We start from the raw sequence: 18597 nt of genomic DNA, 5'->3' as shown, positions 1-18597 counted from the left end.
AGCCAGCAGTGCCCGGGCTGCCTGGATGCTTGGAGGCCATGCTCCCCTTCGTGCCCTTAAGCAGATGGACCTAATGTCGTTCATTTTTCTGCTCCCAAGTAGCCCATTCACCTCAGATACTTGGAGAAAGCTGCGTTCAAAGAAATGAACCTGCAAGTTAGAGGGCTTTATAGCCACGAGGCTTTAGAAACGGTGGCCTCCATTAAACAGACTTAGTTGGTCACGAGGTTGATGAGTAAGAGCAGAGATGAAATGAATGCTTCTTGACGACACCTCCCTCTCTGGTGGACTACTGTGCCATTTCAACATGTTAAGTCTTTTTTCTTTTTTATCCCTCTTCTTTGTCTTCAGCTTGGCTTTGATCTGGACCGAGAGGTTTACCCTTTAGTGGTCCACGCCGTGGTGGATGAAGGAGATGGTAATGGCACCTTCTGTCTTCTTTTGCTGTACACGTTGCCCTTTTGTGGTGCACAGGCCTGGCAGCTACTGTGGCCCTGGACCAACATGCCCTCTCTGTGGTGTCCCGGCAGGCAGTCTCCTTAGACTGACTAGAGCAGCACTGGGTTACAGAATGCACCCCTTCTCCTGACAGCCCAGAGCGTTAGTTTGCCAGTTGCAGGGAATCCGGGAAGGTAAACGGGCATCATGGTGTGATGTTGGGCTCTCCTCTTCATCCCTATGCCTTTATTTTTTTGTTTTTTCAGAGTATTTTGGCCATTGCCATGTACTGCTGGGCACTTTTGAAAAGGTGAGTAACTTTACAGGGCCTTACTTTATTACATTTAACTGTGCAGGGCCATGTGCAGTCCTGTTAGCTGGCTGCCTGAGCACAGCAGGATGAGTCCAGCTCGGAGGCCAGGGTCCCCTGTGGGGGGCTCCTTCCGTTTGGGTCTAGTTCCAGCCCTGCTGTCAACTTGCATAACCTGCAGCTCCCAAAGCCTTGGTTTCCTCTTCTTAACGTGGAAGGGTCCGACTGGGTACTTGGAAGACCCCGCGGGTATGAGGAGTCTGTAATCGCCCGCAAGTGTAATTGAGAGGAGTAACGAGAACACCTGGTGCCTTATTGCCCCTCCTTCCCGGTCATAACTGTCCTTTTTCATTTCAGCACACTGATGGAACCTTCTGTGTCAAGCCCCTCAAACAGAAACAAGTGGTAAGTATTTGATGGCCAGGGGTCTTTGGCGTCCCCCCACCCTTCTTTTTTTTTTTTTAATCTCTCTTTCTCTTTTTTCCTTTTTGCTAAGCACCCTTCTTTCTCTTCCATCCCCCTTTTTTTAAATCAAAGAAAAGTAAAAAAAAAAAAAATGGTTTTGTGTTAGAGACTCTGTGGGTGGCCTGAAAGGAATACTGATTTTTGGTGTCTTTATTGTTCCAGAATTGTTGGTGTTGAGGCAGCCACTATCTGAGCAAAGGACTTGAGAAATGAAAGGACAAGATTTGTCTCTTGACATTAGGTTTAGGGAGAGCTTCTTTTATTCAAAATGCCAGGGTGAGAAACATTCCAAACTAAAGGATAAAGTGTTGGGCTCCAATTCAGAGCCAGTTAGGGCCCTTGGCTTAATTCATCCCACTACTGCTTTTCTAACATCCCAGGTTTGCTGGCCATCTGCCCTCTTCCAGAATGACCAGCAAGTTATGTGTATGTCTGCTTGAAGTCCTAACCCCTGCTGTGTGCCAGCCCTTCTTTCCCACTCTTGCAGGGGTGGGAGCAGTCATGGAGACTGAGGAGGGAAGAGTAGTGCCAGTGGCATTGGTAGGCCCCCCTGCAGATGGGTGATGTCTGAAATTCTGCATTATTCATTCATTGGAGTTAAGTGCTCTCCCCTCTTCATGAGGTCAGTAGCAGTCAATAACACCTTAGTATGAATTTGTTGATAATATCCTTTCCAATCTAATCAATCAGTAGGTTGAAATAAGTTGTAAGAGGGAGGGCAACCCAGGTGGCTCAGTGGTTTTGCGCCGCCTTCAGCCCAGGGCATGATCCTGGAGACCCAAGATCGAGTCCCACATTGGGCTCCCTGCATGGAGCCTGCTTCTCCCTCTGCCTGTGTCTCTGCCTCTCTCTCTCTCTCTCTCTCTCTCTCTCTCTCTCTGTGTGTGTGTCTCTCATGAATAAATAAATGAAATTTAAAAAAAAAAGAGTTGTAAGAAGCAGAGGAGAAAACACGTCCTGAGCCCAGGGAAGGCCAGGCCTTGGTGAGTTGTCTTGTGGAGAGGCCTCATTCTCTAGGACAACTAGATAGGATGGAAAGGCTAGGGTAGCTCAGGGTAAACAGTTTATCTATTTTCCTGTTGTTCAATTGGCATTAGCAACAGAGTCTGTCAAGCTGGATCGTGAGATATGAAATCAGTGACAAGCTAGGTCTTAGGGGAGGGGACCAGTGAGACAGGTGAAGCAGAAGGTGGAATGGGCTCACGCAAAGAAACAGGAAAGGCCCAGTGTAGGGCAAGTGGGCATTAAAGTTGGGATTTTAAGGAATAGGGCCAGGAGGGGTCCCTGGCTGTCTGGGCAGTGGGGTGGCTCGTGCAGGTGGAGGGGCTTAGCCTCCCCTTCAAGGTCCTACTGTTCCTCTATACTTGTAATGTGTTCACCTCTTTCCCCTGCCTGTTTCTTCTCCTCTCTTTTTCTTTTCCATTCCTTTATTAATTTTTTTTAAAGATTGATTTATTTATGCAGTGCCAGGGTGGATCAGTCAGTTAAGCATCAGCTCTTGATTTCAGTTCAGGGTCTTGGGATCAAATCCACATCGGGCTCCGTGCACAGTGTGGAGTCTGCTGGAGATTCTCTCTCTCCCTCTTCCTCTGCCCCTCCTGCTGTTTGTGCTCGCTCTTTCTAAAAATAAATTAATTAATCTTTAAAGAAAAATAAAATATTTTTTAAAAAGGTTTATGTATTTACTTTAGAGAAAGAGAGAGCAAGGTGGGGAGGGACAGAGGGAGAGGGAGAGAGAAACTTTAGCAGGCTGTTGGCTCAGCACTGAGCCCCGTGCAGGGCTGGATCTCAGTACCCTGAGATCAAGACCTGAGCCAAAACCCAGAGTCAGATGCTTGACTGACTGAGTCACCCAGGAACCCCTCCACTCCTTTATTTTTGTAAGGTCCACACTTAACTTCTATTACATTGTTAAGGCTCTTATTTTGATGAATATTCCTCTACCGTTTTTGCTGGTCTGTGCCTTTCTTAACTATGCTTTCTTAACTATCTGTAACCATGAGCTGCAGTACGCGTTGTACTGTGAACTTTTATGTTCCCTTTTGAGTATAATGGTGGGTGAATTAAACATTTGATTTTCTACACCCCTCCCCACCCCCATCAAAGAGAAAACATAAGTAAATAAAAGCATCCTTTATTTGTCTAGGCCTTTGATTTTTTTCATTGTGAATCAGTAGTCCTTGGTTACCAGAGAAGGTTGAGGGGCGAGTTCCCACTTTCTCTGGGGTGAATCAGTCTGCCCTTGAACTTTGCTGTTTGCTCTTCAGGTAGATGGTGTCAGCTACCTCCTTCAGGAGATCTATGGAATTGAAAACAAGTACAACACACAAGATTCTAAGGCAAGTTCTATCCAAAATTCTGGATGTGCTTTTCCCGGGAGGCAGAGAGAGAAATGCTCCGATAAAGCTAGGATCTAGGGATTTAGCCTGCCAAACTCTGGAATCAGTTTGGTCCGAAGAGGGTATTTTCTTCCTCATTCCAGATGCTTATGCTTATATCACTTTGGAAATGAAAAGCATTGGCAGGTTTGGATTAGTTCCTCTGAGAGCCCTGGCCACTCGGTTACCCGGTAGGGTTCTCCCTTGGCCCCTGCCCTTCCCTGTGTGGTCTCCCAGTGTTTCGCCCCAACACTCTGAGCCCCCGCAGATGAGCTGGAGATAAACAGCTCCCAGAATAAGAGAAACCGAGTATGCGAATTCACTTGCTAAACTGTAAAGTCCAAAGTGAGTGTCAGATTTTGTTCTTCCTACTTGTCTCGGCTCTTGGGGCAAGCTGCTTATAAAGAAAATAGAGGACGCTAGGGTCTTTGTATCACTGGCTACATTTCTGTCTCCTGGGACAGGTGGCTGAGGATGAAGTAAGCGATAACAGTGCTGAGTGTGTGGTGTGTCTCTCAGATGTGCGGGACACCTTGATCCTGCCCTGTCGCCACCTCTGCCTCTGTAACACGTGCGCTGACACGCTGCGCTACCAGGCAAACAACTGCCCCATCTGCCGACTGCGTGAGTCCCAGAGCCTCAGGCCCAGACCCCACGGGAGGGTCTGCAGACTGACCGGCACCGGGAGGGGGGCTGTGGTTTCTGCCTGGGCTCTTGTTCACCCTGACTTTGGCATCAGGGTGGTCTGATGACCCTTTTCCTCCTTCTAGCCTTTCGGGCACTGCTTCAGATCCGGGCCATGAGGAAAAAATTGGGTCCCTTGTCTCCCACCAGCTTTAACCCCATCATCTCATCCCAGACGTCTGACTCGGAAGAGCATTCGGTAAGTTGGGCTGAGCACGGGGACTGCCCAGGAAGCAAGCGCTCTGGTCTCCTTGCTGGCTTTTTGCACCTTTCATCCTTCTTTACCTGACTTTGCAACAAGTAATTAAACCTTGGCACGCTGTAGTATTTAGTAAGCTGGCTGAGGTCATGTTGTATTAAAACCAACCAGCATTACAACGGAAAATTGGATACTGATCATTAAATTCCTCTTTTCCTCCCTGGGAATTCGGCATTGGCATCCAGTTAATATTTACCCCGCCTGGAATAGTCAGTCCCCTTGCAGCTTCATCCCAGTGGGAACTCCCCCCAAGCAGGAACAAGGGGTGATTATTTTGTATTTGAATACAATGTACTGTGTTTATCCAAGTCCTGGAAAAGGTAACTTTTTCTTTACCCTGTTTCATGGCTCCAGCAACAGGGAACCAAGTGGATGACATAGTTCACTTCCGTGTAGCTGCCTCCGCCTTCAGATCCACACACTGGTAGAGGAGGGCCTTCATTCTGTATGTGGTATTAGCATAATTAGTTAGCTATTTAGGGAGGAAAAATCAGCTTAGCACTTCACTCCTTACCAGATTAACAAATAAATTCCAGATGGAGTAACTAGTTAACTATATTAAAGCAAAGCAAACCAAACATTAAAGACAGAATAAATTCTAGACGATTCTTTAGTTGACTTTCAATGGGAGAGGATTCTCTAAGCTTAAAGGCAGAGGGACATTACCAAAAAAATGTGTAGATTTTACCACATAAAAAACTTTAAAATTCAGATGTATAAAGATTAAAATTAAAAGGCAAACAACAGGGCAGCCCGGGTGGCTCAGCGGTTTGGCACCACCTTCAGTCGAGGGCGTGATCCTGGAGACCCAGGATCGAGACCCACGTCGGGCTCCCTGCGTGGAGCCTGCTTCTCCCTCTGCCTGTGTCTCTGCCTCTCTCTCTCTCTCTCTCTCTCTCTCTCTCTGTGTGTGTATTCTCATGAATAAATAAATAAAATCTTTAAAAAAAATAAAAGGCAAACAACAAATAATTTAAAGAAAAAATATCTTCACATTTATATCAGAGGAAAAGCTAATAACTTTGCCATGGCTCCTATGAATCAAACAGAAAATAGACAAAGGATACTTTTAAAAGTTCTCAGAAGAGGCTGTTTAGTGGGTTAAACAATCTTTTTTTTTTTTAAGTTAACCACATTAAAAACCCACAGATGCAAATTAAAATGAGATACCATTTTTCACCTTTCAGATTCTAAAGCTTTTTAAGGGAGACTCCATGAAGGGTACCTGGGTGGTGCAGTTAGTTAAGCATTGCCTCTTGGTTTCAGCTCAGATCAAGATCTTGAGGTCATGAGACAGAGCCTTGGATTGAGCTCAGCGCTGAGCACAGTGTCTGCTTCAGATTCTCTCTCTCTTCCTCCTGCTGTGCTCCTTCCCTGGTTCACTTATACACAGGTGCTCACTCTGTCTCTCAAATAAATAAATAAAATCTTAAAAAGAGAGAGACTATGCTGGCAGAGAAGCAGTTAAAATAGGTTCTTTGTACTACTTATAGGATTGTTGGAGAAACAAAACAGAATAGTTATATACATCAAGAGCCTTAAGAACATTTATCTCTGGTAATCTAAGATCAAAGAATTTATTATATTTATTTTTAAAGATTTTATTTATTTATTCACAAGAGACAGAAAGAGAGAGAGAGAGGCCAAGGGAGAAGCAGGCTCCGTGCAGGGAGCTTGACATGGGACTCCATCCCAGGTCTCCAGGATCAAACCTTGGGCTGAAGGTGGTGCTAAACCTCTGAGCCACCCGGGCTGCCCAGATCTAAGAATTTAATACCAAGAAGACAATCTGAAAAAAAAAGAAAAGGTTTGTGGGAGCATCTGTCTACTTGCTAGATGAATGTTGCCCAATTCACGAATCATTTAATAAAACCAATTAAATCTTCAAAAAAAATAAAGATTCGTGCACAGGGATATTCTTCAAAATGTGGTCTGCAGTAGGAAATTTTGGACGCAGCTAAATCCCCAGCACAAATAGAGTAAGTAGGAAACATGGACTCTATGAAAAGGGGACATGTATGAAAGGAAATACTTATGTTTGCTGACATAAGCAGGATATAAAATTGTTATTTACAGAGTACAACTGTGTAAATTGAGCAGGGAAAAAAGTTGGAGGAACACATACCAAAATGGTAATAAAAGTTTTACTTTGATTATTGATTATTTCCACCCCTACCCCCCTTTTCTACCTTTAATATTTTTTACCTTTTAGTGTTTTGAAAGTTTCCTATAATGAACATATATTTCCATTATAGTTAGAAAAATAAATATTACAAGGAAGAAGTTTATCTGTAGGGATGCCTGGGTGGCTCAGTGGTTGAGCATCTGCCTTCTGGCCCGGGGCATGATCCTGGGATCCAGGATCCCCTGCAAGGAGCCTGCTTCTCCCTCTGCCTCTGTCTCTGCCTCTCTGTGTGTCTCTCATGAATAAATAAATAAATCTTTAAAAAAAAGTTCATCTATAAGTGGAATCTAGGACTGTGTGTTTCTTTGACATTTTATTATCCTTTGGCTTATTTTACAGAAGCTCTTCTTGCCAGATCAGATGTAAAAGAAAACATTTTTTTCAGATTAGAGTAGGAAACATGATCGTGCCATAAAACAAAGAGTACTTAATTATGTTTCAACCTGTCTCTGATTCCCCCAGTCCTCAGAGAACATTCCACCAGGTTATGAAGTGGTGTCTCTTCTGGAAGCTCTCAATGGGCCCCTCACCCCATCCCCAGCGGTCCCTGCACTCCACGTGCTTGGAGATGGCCACCTCTCAGGATTGTTGCCCTCCTATGGCAGCGATGGCCACCTGCCCCCAGTCAGGACGCTCTCCCCGCTCGACCGCCTGTCTGATTGCAGCAGCCAAGGAATCAAACTCAAAAAGAGTCTCTCTAAGTGAGTGGTTGGTGTTCAACAGTGTTTACCCTGGGTTCCCTGATGATATGCTTTTCTTCTGTCTTTTGCCTCCTCGGTACTGGCTCACGTCCTGGGTCACTGGAGCAGTGTAGACCCTCCAGGCTGTTCCCAGCTTGGTTTCACTGAAGACCTGGGGCTACCCCTCAGGCAGGAGGTTATCCCATCCTTTAGGAGAGGGAGATAAGGTAGCATGTGGGTACTTCGGAGAATCCAGGCAGGCAAATCGCAGGTGTTCTTGGGTGGGGGGACGGGGTGGGGAAAGAGGACATCCCTGGGATCAGGGAACCCCATGGTGGGCACCGCTTAGTCTAAACAGTGAAGGAACCCTGTGCTCTGTACCTGTACCTCTTATGCATTGAAACCCAATTGGGCACAAGTCCTGAAAAGCTTTCTGTGGCAGAGTTAAGGAGCATGTTTTTAGGTAAAAATATTGAGACCCTAAAACTGTCAGTGTTTTTTTTCCCCCAGTCCAGACCCAAGGTATTGAAGGAGTTCAAAGCAAAACTGCGATTTTCTGACCCCCAGAAAAGCTCACTCCCTTCTTAGTGTTCTTTTTCAACACGCCCTCCTTCAGAAGACCTGGGTGTCCCCCACCCAGCCCTCTGGGTCCTCTTCCTCCTGTGAGAGCAGGCTAATGAGAGTGCAGGCCGGTTCAGTTCTTTACAGGGATACTGGCTTCAGATGCTCCTCTCCCTGGACTTCTGCAGGTCTGTTTCCCAGAATTCTTCTGTGTTGCATGAAGAGGACGATGAGCGTTCTTGCAGTGAGTCAGACACCCAGCTCTCTCAGAGGCCATCAGCCCAGCATCTGGAAGAGGTAATCTCAGTCTCCATTTCTCGGACGTTGGATGGCGGGTACTTTTGTCTCACCAGCCTCTCCAGGTCCATCTGCTTTCATTTGCTCCTCAGGTACTATGGAACATTCTTTGAGACAGGAGCCAAAGCTTCATTCCATTCATCCTTTCAACAATATATTGAGCCTATGTTATGTGCCAGGCACTGTTCTGTACGCCAAGAACAGTGGCAGAACTGTCTCTGTATGGCAGTTAGCCAGGTAGATTGGAAAAGGCAAAGATGATAAAGTGGCCCCTGACCTTGGGAGCTCGGGGTCTAGCTGAGGACCAGACATACATACAACTAACAGCACTATGTATAGCACATAGTTGTTGTTCAGTATGTATTTGTTGGATGAATGAATGATTCTTTATTTATTTTTAAGATTTATTTATTTATTTGTGTGAGAGAGAGCGAGAGTGCTCAAATGAGGGGAGGAGCAGAGGGAAAGAATCTCAGGCAGGCTCCCTGGAGAGAATGGAGCCTAATGCAGCACCTGATTCCATGACCCATGAGGTCATGACCTGAGCCGAAACCAAGCGTGGATGCCTAACCAACTGAGCCACCCAGGCATCCCTGAATGAATGAATCTTAGCTATAGAGAATGAGTGAATATTAACTATAGAGAACTGCCCCCCACAAAAGGACAGTACGGTGCTGTGGCAGAGACACGAGAGATTATGTTATGTAGTGAAAACCAGGGAAGTGTGGTGGAGGAGTAGCATATGAGCTGGATCTTGGCTTTTTTTAGACTTGTAGAAAAAAGTGAGAGAAGCATTCCAGGTGGTGAAGCAGTCCGTGCAAAGGCACAGAGCAGAAGCTGGGGCTCTGAGCAGACCAGTGGTATGCAAGAGTGTTGCCCACAAAGGCCCATCTGACACGGTTGCAGCATGGTCCCCCAGAGAGCATCTGAGGCCTCGGGATGGCTCCGCTGGCCCAGGCAGGTGGGAGTGCCTGAACTCTCTGGGGCACCTGGTCAGCTCTGTTGGTGGAGCTTGTGACGCTTGATCTCAGGGTCATGAGTTCAAGCCCCATGTTGGGTGTGGAACCTACTTAAAAAAAAAAAACTCATGGAGCAAAGGGTATGGGGACAGAATCCCCATCTGCCTGGGAGAGGTGAGGATACTGGCCCAGGTGGCCGATAGCTGGGTGTCAGGAGTGGGTCATGAGGCAAAGGTAGTGTTTGTGTGAGGTCCATAGAGCTGGGACTAACCCGATATCCAAGTTAGAGACGCCTTGCAGGCAGTGAGGCCTCTGCTGGTTTTGTGTTCTTCAGAAGGAAAGTGGTTTATAATCCTGGGAAACCCGGGGTGGTTCCCGTGTCACAGCTGCTGGGTGACCTGTGTCACCTGAGCTGCAGTCTTTGTGTGGCCCTAGCAGATGCTGAGCCTCAGGCAGGATGTGCTGACTGAAGTTTTCACCTCCCCTGGGAGGCAGCCATTCCGGGCCAGGGCTGCAGAGGAGGGAAGACAAAAGAGAAACCGTCCCTGCTCTGCACGCAACGTCCTGACAATGGGGCCCAGGGCCCTCCCAGTGTCCTCCGCCTCCTCCTTACCCAGTCCCCTGCCCTTACACCTTCCTCTGCTTCCCTCCAGGAATGTGATGTAACCCCAGAAAGTGAAAATCTTACCCTGTCATCCTCGGGAGCTATTGACCAGTCGTCTTGCACAGGGACGCCTCTCTCTTCCACAATTTCCTCCCCAGAAGGTACATGAGGGAGCAGGAACCATTGCATGTTCTTCTGCTCAGCCTAGTCCGTGGCACTCCTGATAGCTCCTGTGGGCAGACTTGGGACCAGCAGGTCAATACCGAAGCTGCATGAAAACCAGGCCCCTCTCAGAGGCCAGGGGGTCCTGCTGACAGCTGGGGGGAGGGCTCATCTCACCCCGCTACCCGGCCCTGCCACCATGGGTTCCTTCAATGCTGGGTCAGGGACAAGCAGATCCTTGCTCCCTGGGTTGAGTTCTGAGCCCTAAAATGTAAAGGAGCAGAACCTTGGAAAATTTTAAACCTAGACCTTTATTGGTGAGGCTGTGGTGAGGCCACTGTGGTCCTCGCTGCGTGAGCACGGGGAGGTTGCTCTGCTCCTCGGTCAGCTCACAGAAGCCATACCTGACCTCCCGGCTCCTTCCTTCTGCCCCTGACTCCACAGACCCTGCCAGCAGCAGCCTGGCCCAGTCGGTCATGTCCATGGTGTCCTCCCAGAGCCAGCACTCCCAGATCAGCACCGACACAGTCTCCTCCATGTCTGGCTCCTACATTGCCCCTGGCACTGAAGAAGAGGGAGAGGCCCTCCCTTCACCCCAGGCCGCCAGCAGGGCCCCCTCAGAAGAAGCAGAGGTAAGGGAGGAGCACAGTGATTGTCTTTGCTGCTTTGTGCGCTGCACACGCGTCCAAAGTAGCTCAACCTAAGGTCTGCCAGGGATACTGCCAAGTCCCCTGCTGTGCCCAGAAGTGCCCTGGAAAACAAGGTAGGGCCGTTGAATCAAAGACTCCCTCATGTCTGACTCCTGTTTGGTGCCACTTCTGTCCCAAGGACTTGGTTTGGATTTGCTGCCCTGTGGGCTGGGTAGGAGAGCAGTGATGTCTGTGCCTTGATTTCTGTTGCTCTTCCGCAGGTGACACCAGCAGCATCTCCAGACAGCAACTTCATTGGCCTCGCCGCTGAAGAGCAGGATGCAGAGGTACCGCCAACGGCGGGCGCAGGGCTCCCTCCCATCAGAGGGGCTGTTGGCACTGGCGGGGGACACAGTAGGCTGGGGTCTGTTCTGGAAGAAGCCTTCCAAGGTGGTGTGCTTGGCTCAGTTAGGGGCGGGCTGTGGTATAGAGGGAAGAGTAGCCATGCATTCTGGTCGGTGGATGGTCCCTTAGCCCATCGTACTGGTCACTGTGTAAAAGGTGTGGAGTGAGTCCTAGAGGGAGCTCTTCCCATCCAGACCCTAGACTTGAGAATGTGATCATCCTCCGTTCACTTCGCATTTACTCAGAAGGACTGTGTCACGGGCACCTCCTGGCACTGGAAGACATAAAGACCCCAGTGACTTGGTTTTGGCCTCCACCTCCCCCTGACTATATATATTCATCCAGGGGCACCTAGCTGGCTCAGTCAGAAGAGCATGCAACTCTTAATCTCAGGGTTGTCAGTTCAGGCCCCACGTTGGATATAGAGATTACTAAAAAAATAAATAAACTATATATTCATCCAGGAGCTCCATGGCAGGATTACAATTCAGCATGAGGATGCCCTGGTGGAGATGTTCAGGAAATGCATGAAATGTTCAGGTCACAAGGAGGGCACTAGAACTTTTTCTTTTTTTTTTTTTTTTAAGATTTTATTTATTTATTCATGAGAGACACACAGAGAGAGAGAGAGAGAGGCAGAGACACAGGCAGAGGGAGAAGCAGACTCCATGCAGGGAGCCTGATGTGGGACTCGATCCCGGGACTTCAGGATCAGGCCCTGGGCCAAAGGCGGTGCTAAACCGCTGAGCCACCCAGGCTGCCCGACTAGAACTTTTTCTTGAGCGTGATGCTCTCATGGGAGTATCTGGAGAGAGTTTGGGATGCTAAGGAATTTCTGGAAGTGTTATGATCATACTAGCTGCTTTTTCATTTGACATTTATTTCCACCTTCAAGAAACAGTATGAGATAAACTGTTGCCAAAGCTATTCCTGAAATTCCCTGGGTACGTCTGTAACAGGCCTCAGACCTGGTCCCTGCGGGCAGACCATGCCTCCCCAAGCAAAATCTGTATCTTCCAGGCCTCCTAGGCTTCTCAAACACAATGGACAATGTATGCTATTGACGAAGGCCCCAGTGTGAGATACCATTAGCCCAGTTACTTCTGTCTTTAACTGATCAATATATTCATTTTACTGTTTTTATACTCATAGCACCTTCCTTCTGTCCTAGGGAAATGATGTTATAGAGGAAGAGGATGGATCACCCACCCAAGAAGATGGTAAAAGACCTGGTCCTTTGCTCCCTCTTACTAGATTTCTTTCCTGGGTATTCTTTAATGGATAGAGAAAGGGGTACCGGTTATGACTTGGTGGCACTACTCAGTTGTGTGGCTGTTGGGGAAAGGTTGTCTTCTTGATGGACTATCAGAGCAGGCAGGGTATCTGAGGGCCACAGTAGGTCTTCCTGGCTCTCTCAAGGCCTCAGCGCCAAGGATGTATGATGAAGCTGCTGCAGAAGGCACACAGAGAGCTCTGTATTTGCGTGGACTAGGTTCTGAAGCTTCTTGGGCAACCCCCATCACCTTCCTTCCCGCTTCCGCTTTTCAACTGAATCCCTCAGAGCTGCTCTTGGCAGTTTTGATGTTTAGCAGCAGCAGCAGCAGCAGCAAAAACAATTTTCTTCACTTGGGAGGAAGGACTGTTAGGCATTGGTTTGGTTTTGCTTTAGCAAAGATGGCAGCTGATGTTTCAGTAGCAGAGGGACCGTAGGGGCCAGCGGCCACAGAGAAGGTGCGAGAAAGAGACATCAGCCGCTCAGCATAGACAGATCTTGGTAGGCTATTGTAATGACTTTCTTTGCTGTAACTCAGGCCTCCGTTATATCTTCATATGGAAATGTTTTGTCTCCAGGAAGGCTGGGACAGAAAGGATGATCTACAGAGCAAGGAAGGAGGGAAGTGGAGTTGGGGCTGGGAGAGCCCCCCTGGGAATGAAACACCACGTGCTCCAGGAGCCAGCATCTCTGCCCTGTGCTGCTCTGAGGTGCCTCTCGTAGAAGGGCACCTCCAAAGCAGACCTGGACCCCAGCCTGGATGCAGATGTCATCCTAGTTGCTTCTGCTTTAGCGCTGGCCGTTGCTTGGGGAGTTCAGGGGTGTGCATGCTGGCCTGACCACTCTCACCTGACCCAGTAGCCCTGAAGGAGGGCCTGGCCACCAAGGCTGTGTCTCTGCCACACTTGCACGCCAGCCCAAGACAGGGCCGGGTGCTTCATTGACTCGGTTGATGCCTTCAGTGCTCGGGGTTCCCAAGTCACCCTCTGTGATCGCTTCCCCCCTATAGAATCTTTGCTTCTGAAAAATGCAGGGTGTCGGGCAGTTTCTGCCTGACATTCCATAACCCACACGATGGATTTATGTTTTTTCCTCTCCCTTTCATCAAGAGAAAACCAGAGGTTTGGGGGAAGCTAGAAAAAAATAACATCTGAAACCTTCCCCTTCCATGTCTGTAGGTTTCTGCTCAGACCCTTAAAACATACTTGAAGTAACAAACTAAGTTTCATAGGAAAATAACACATAATTTTGTGAACGTGGTGATCCTGAATAATATGCAAAATTATGGAACCTGAGACCTTTAGTTTTTGTTTTATGTATCTATCATTTTACAGAGCCTCGTGGTCATAAACACCCAATGTGCCCTGGCAGACCCAGGCAGGAGCAGAGGCAGCCTCAGTGGCAGCTCTCCCTCACATCCCCCAGCCGCGCCCCACGCACCACGCGGCTCCCTGTTGGGCCCACACCCTCCCTGGTGGTCCCTACACCAGCTGGGAAGGGGCCAGTTCAAGAGACAGGGCAGCACAGGGCAAGAACGCAGACAGGCCCACACAGTTTGATTCAGTTCGATTCCTTTATTGTCCACTCTTTACCCACTTAATTACTGTCTTTTCTTTAACATATGATTTGATTTTTTTGTCTCCATCCTTAAGATTTTTTTTTAAGGACAGCAAAGTAGAGAAAAATATAGCCAGCCCCTCTCTAACTGCGTTAACTCCGTTACAGGCCAGAGGACATGCGCATTTCTAGGTATGGAGTGTGACAATAACAATGACTTTGGCATCGCCAGCGTGAAAGCACTGGACAATAAGCTGTGCCCTGAGGTCTGCTTACCGGGTGAGTGGCAGCTGCTGAACATGAATTTGGTGGGAGATGCTCCCCTGCTCGCACCCCTGCTCTCACCCTGGGACACTCATCTCCTGCCCTGCCCTTCCTGCAAGAAGGCATGGGCTGTGCTAGGACGCTGGAAGCCAGATGCTAGAAGGAAGTGAGGAGGCCTCGGGAGAGCCCCTGAACTTTGTGCAGAGAGCGAACCCTGCTCTGAACAAGACTATTAGGACAGGAAGACGGGAGTAAAATGCCCTCTCCTTCCAAATTGGCCTGCTCGCGCCGCCCTCCACCCCGATCCTGCAGGCCCCATGACAGGTGGCCTGGTCTTGTTTTCAACAGGACGTTTGAGGCAGACCCCATCTTCAAGAAGGTCTTGGGAAGATAGCCTGAGTCCTTAAAAAGGGGATGTGTAGCTCCTCGGAAGGAATTTGTTTAGTTAGGAGCAGGGAGGAATTTGAAAGCCTACACGGTTTAGATTAGCACATGGCTCTGTGAGGCAGTGAGCTTTGGGTTACGAGTCTCATTGTATTTTTTAGACTTGGATCCCAAAGGAGAGGTCAGGAGTCAAGGGTGACTATGCTCCCTGGAGCCCTAACTTTAAATTTAGTCAGGACTATCACTATGCCCCTTGCTCCTCCTGATACTAAGCTGAACCTGAACGCAGGAACTGTGTTAATCACACTGTGAGCACTCACTTCCTGCTACTGCACATGGTCATTCAAGGGCTCTGCAAACAGCTTCCCTAAAGCCAAGTCTTGCCCAGGTGGACCAGGTCAAAAACGCCCTCCTGGTTTCACAGCAGAGATTGTCATCCACACTGTGGTGTTTGTAATCTCTCCAACATCCCCTGAGATGAAGACTTATTTGAACTTCAGAACAGCCATGTCACATCATGGGTCCAGTGCTTTACTCGCTCAGCGAAGCGGCTAGAGGCATTGGAGCGGCGCAGCCTGGTGTGGTGGCCGCTCTCCGTCAGCCTGTGAGAGACACTGGGCCTCACACGCCTGCGTGGCCCCGCACAGGCTGGTGGCAAGGAAGCCATAATTCCTAGAAGATGCTTTCTCCAGCCTTTCAAAGGCCTCTCTCCAGTTGTTTTCTATTTAGTGTGTCCTGAAGATACTGCCCAGGACGCTTCACGTTCAGTGAGGCCAAAAGATGCCATGTCAGTCCTCCTGCTTCTCCCGCCTGCGGGTGGAGGAGGGAGCGTGGACCCAGTCAGGCCTGGACTGGAGCTGTGGGGCCCGGGCACACTTCACTTCCTGCCTTCCCACTCCTCACCTCGCGTCCGTCTGTCCATTTGTTTTTCACGTCTTTTTGCCACACGTAAATCTGTCTGTCTGGTTTGTTTCTTTTGAAGCTCATTTATGTTATGTAGACTCCGTATGGAAGTTTATGTTCACCGCGCCAGCACTGTGCCCCCACCCCCACCCCCGGCCATGCTATGCCCGACACCAAGCTTGCTGGGCGTGCGCACATCCCAGAGGCTCCTGCTTATGATTCCAGTCCTAACTGGCAAGGGCCTGTATTCAATAGATTTTCTGAGAAAAAATATTTGCGAAAATATATAAATCCCTGCTCCACAAAAAATGGGGATGCTTCTGTGGCAAGCATTATGAGAAGGATTTGCATCAGCATCCCATGTCACTATTTGGGAAAGATGACATCTCTGTCCTCTCTGCCCTGTGTCTGTGGCCGCTCTATAGCAACCATCCTTTTGCTAGGCTCCCATCTCCCTTGAGGGGCTCCCCCGCCCACCCTCATTTTTCGGCACAGGGAGCTGCTGGGAACTGTTTTAGCCAAACATGCTGGTGGAAATTGAGCTTGTTTCTTCTGCTTCCTCCTCCTCCTGACTCCTTCCAGCCAACCTGCTTGTTAATATTTATTCCACTTATGGGATTGCTCGGGATGAGGAAAGAACCCCTGGGGTTCCTTATGGTGCTCTCAAGAGCCAGCGGGCTGAGATGAAACTAGGTTCACAGTTCAGGCTAGTGGTGCAACCAAATGCCTATGACCCCTGTTGGGAGAGTGACTCAGGTATAAGCACTTGAGATGTCCCCTCGGACCCTCCCCAGAGGTCACAGGGCTCTTACAGGAGATGGAAAGCGCGTCTGCTTTCTTGGTAAAATGTTTCTCTGGTTCCGCTGTTAACATCACACTGGTAGCAATGGGATGGAGAACTCTCTGGAAGCATCTGTTGGGTTAATAACAGGAGTATCCACTCTGGTAGGTCCTGTGGAATAAATAGGCTTCCTCACGCTCAGCTGTAAGTTCAAACCTCCATCCTGTGACTGAGACACCTGCAGGCTGGCTCGGCTCCATGTTCTGCACCCATCAGGACAGCTTCTCAGGCACTTGGTCTCTGCTTGAGTCTGTTTTCCTCTCCAAGTGGCGCCACTCCCTTCATGGAGGGCTGAGGAGAAGCAGAGCCGAGGAGGGCATCCCACACTCTCCATTGTGGCACATGCCGCCCTCCCGGTGCTCACTCGTGCTCTGCCGGGAGACCCAGCTGATGACGGAAGACCATGCGGGTCCCCATCCTCACCACTCTCATCACACTCATGGGAGTGTCACTGAGAGGGCACCTGTGTCCTGCTAGCTAGCCTCTTTTCCCCTAAGAAGCTTCTGAGCCTTCTTAGGCTCCAAGACCAAGGGGGTAGCATGTTCTGAGATTGTTCTAAAAGGTCTCAAGGGGAGGAAGTCTAAGTTGACAGGTACACGAGATGAGCAGGTTAGAATTGTGAGGCCAGGCTAAGTAGATATGGTTCTAAGGAACTGGGTGGAATAGGACACAGGTGGCAGCATAGTGGCCAGGGAACCAGTGATAAGTCTGTGAACAGGTTGTGGGTAGAGTATGTATGTGATGGAAGAAAAGCAAAAATCATTTCGGTTTGTTGGTGGAAATAGAAATATGTTTTTGAATGACCACACTGTAGGAGTGGACATACCCAATGAAACCGAGCAATGCCTACAGAAACCTGAAATTCAGTTCACTCCTCTCTTCAAGCCCCATAACCCAAGACGGAGATGCCGCTAGGAAAGTTTGCACCGCATAGACACAAAGGGAAAATCTAAATTAGGTTTCTCTTTCCACTGGAAACTCTCTGAGACAATCAAACCATTAGAGCATTTACATCTAATCTGTGGCTTGGTGTAGAGACAGGAAAAGGGTGTGTGGAATTCCCCTAAGTATGCTCCCCAAATCTACCTCTAGAGGTCTCTCTGCTCTCCCTTTTCTCCTCCTCTAGATGGGAATTGAAGGGAAGTCACCTTGATCTATCTCCACAAAGGATTTTGAACTGCCACGCTCAAGCTCCGGTGTCTGGCTGGAGGGGACAGAGTGGCAGCACTTGTTCAGGAAGCCCTGTCACCGTGCCGGCCCACCTCTGCAGCCAGTGGAGGGCAGCAGCAGGGTTTTGCTGAGGGCCCATCAGATTCCTTGCAGGGAGAGGGGTACCTCATTATTGCTGCTCAACCTCCTCTCGCCACCCAGGGAAATCAAGACGCCAGGGAGAACACATGCTTCAGCTCTGAGTCTTAAGGCTCTTCCAGAAGGAACGGTTTTTGGCCCTGGCTAAGGATTCTAGAGTGGTGGAGTTGGTAGCAAGGACTCGTGTGAATTCAGAGTCGGGACAGCCTGTTGGTTCGGCGTCTCGTGGCGCGCTGGTTGGCGGCGGCGTGGATTGTATTGTGTGCGTGCGTGTGTGTCTTCTCTCTTGTTCACCGTTTGCTTTTGGTCTCTCCCATCAAACAGCCGCCGTTCCGGAGTCCTGTCCCATAAACATTGAGGACTAGGTATGAGATCTACCAAATTCTATAAGTGAACGAACAACTCTTTGCATTTTGGGGGTTCCTGACCTAGAGGGCAGTCTTGCCTTCTGTTCATCCTGCCACACTCAGGAGTGCCGGCCTTAGAGGAGAAAGCACTTTTGACCCATGTCCCAGACTCCAGGGGAGAGAGATCTCCAAATTCCATCTGGGTGTGAGAGATACCTATGAGTTTTCTGCTTTGCTCACCTGTCTCCCCCAGGGGCCCACCTCCACAGACCGCTATTAGAGCCTTAGGCCAGATTATCACACCAGGACACTTATGGGAAGAAGCAGTTTATACCTACTTAATCCTAGCATTCGGACCACTGGAGGGTCTTGGGCTGGCCCTAGCATGAGGCTGACCTCAGATGTTTGAGAGCAACCCCCTCAAACACAAGCACGGTGAGCCTCGGGCCCCCTGTGCACTCAGTCTGCTCCGTCTGCCCTGCATGAGTCCTGAGGGGCCAGGCCTGCCCCGGAACCAGGGGTTCCTGGTTCACTCACACTGTGGCAGCTGGATAGACTGGGAGGCCCCTGCGAAGCAAGTCCACCTCACCGGGCTGGGGGGGAGGGGTGCCTGTGAAGGCAGGCCATGCGGGGAGGGTCGTGGACCCCATGGAGTTAGGTCTTCACCCAGAGCCTCTGACTCACAGGGAGCTTTGCGCTGCACT

The 18597-nt window shown here is 49.2% G+C and overlaps 1 protein-coding gene across 4 annotated transcripts in view; it reads left to right on the top strand.

Moving 5' to 3' along the window:
* RNF157 (ring finger protein 157) overlaps positions 1–18597 on the top strand; it is an 81231-nt gene that overhangs the window by 58747 nt on the left and 3887 nt on the right. Inside the window, exons 6-19 of one of the 4 annotated variants that reach the window (XM_055331089.1) lie at positions 352–418; positions 705–748; positions 1106–1153; positions 3481–3552; positions 4056–4215; positions 4362–4474; positions 7182–7420; positions 8098–8257; positions 9870–9981; positions 10427–10614; positions 10893–10958; positions 12188–12236; positions 14015–14125; positions 17871–17911. In XM_055331089.1, coding sequence (XP_055187064.1) covers positions 352–418; positions 705–748; positions 1106–1153; positions 3481–3552; positions 4056–4215; positions 4362–4474; positions 7182–7420; positions 8098–8257; positions 9870–9981; positions 10427–10614; positions 10893–10958; positions 12188–12236; positions 14015–14125; positions 17871–17911 — 1470 coding nt within the window. The remainder of the gene's footprint in view (positions 1–351; positions 419–704; positions 749–1105; positions 1154–3480; positions 3553–4055; positions 4216–4361; positions 4475–7181; positions 7421–8097; positions 8258–9869; positions 9982–10426; positions 10615–10892; positions 10959–12187; positions 12237–14014; positions 14126–17870; positions 17912–18597) is intronic. The other 3 variants (XM_055331070.1, XM_055331079.1, XM_055331097.1) reach the window with 3 other exon arrangements.

This window comes from Nyctereutes procyonoides, unplaced genomic scaffold (assembly GCF_905146905.1).
Source record: "Nyctereutes procyonoides isolate TBG_1078 unplaced genomic scaffold, NYPRO_anot_genome, whole genome shotgun sequence".
In the NCBI taxonomy this organism is placed as follows: domain Eukaryota; kingdom Metazoa; phylum Chordata; class Mammalia; order Carnivora; family Canidae; genus Nyctereutes; species Nyctereutes procyonoides.
Note: the sequence above shows the minus strand (reverse complement) of the source record. Positions and strands in the feature narration are given on the sequence as shown.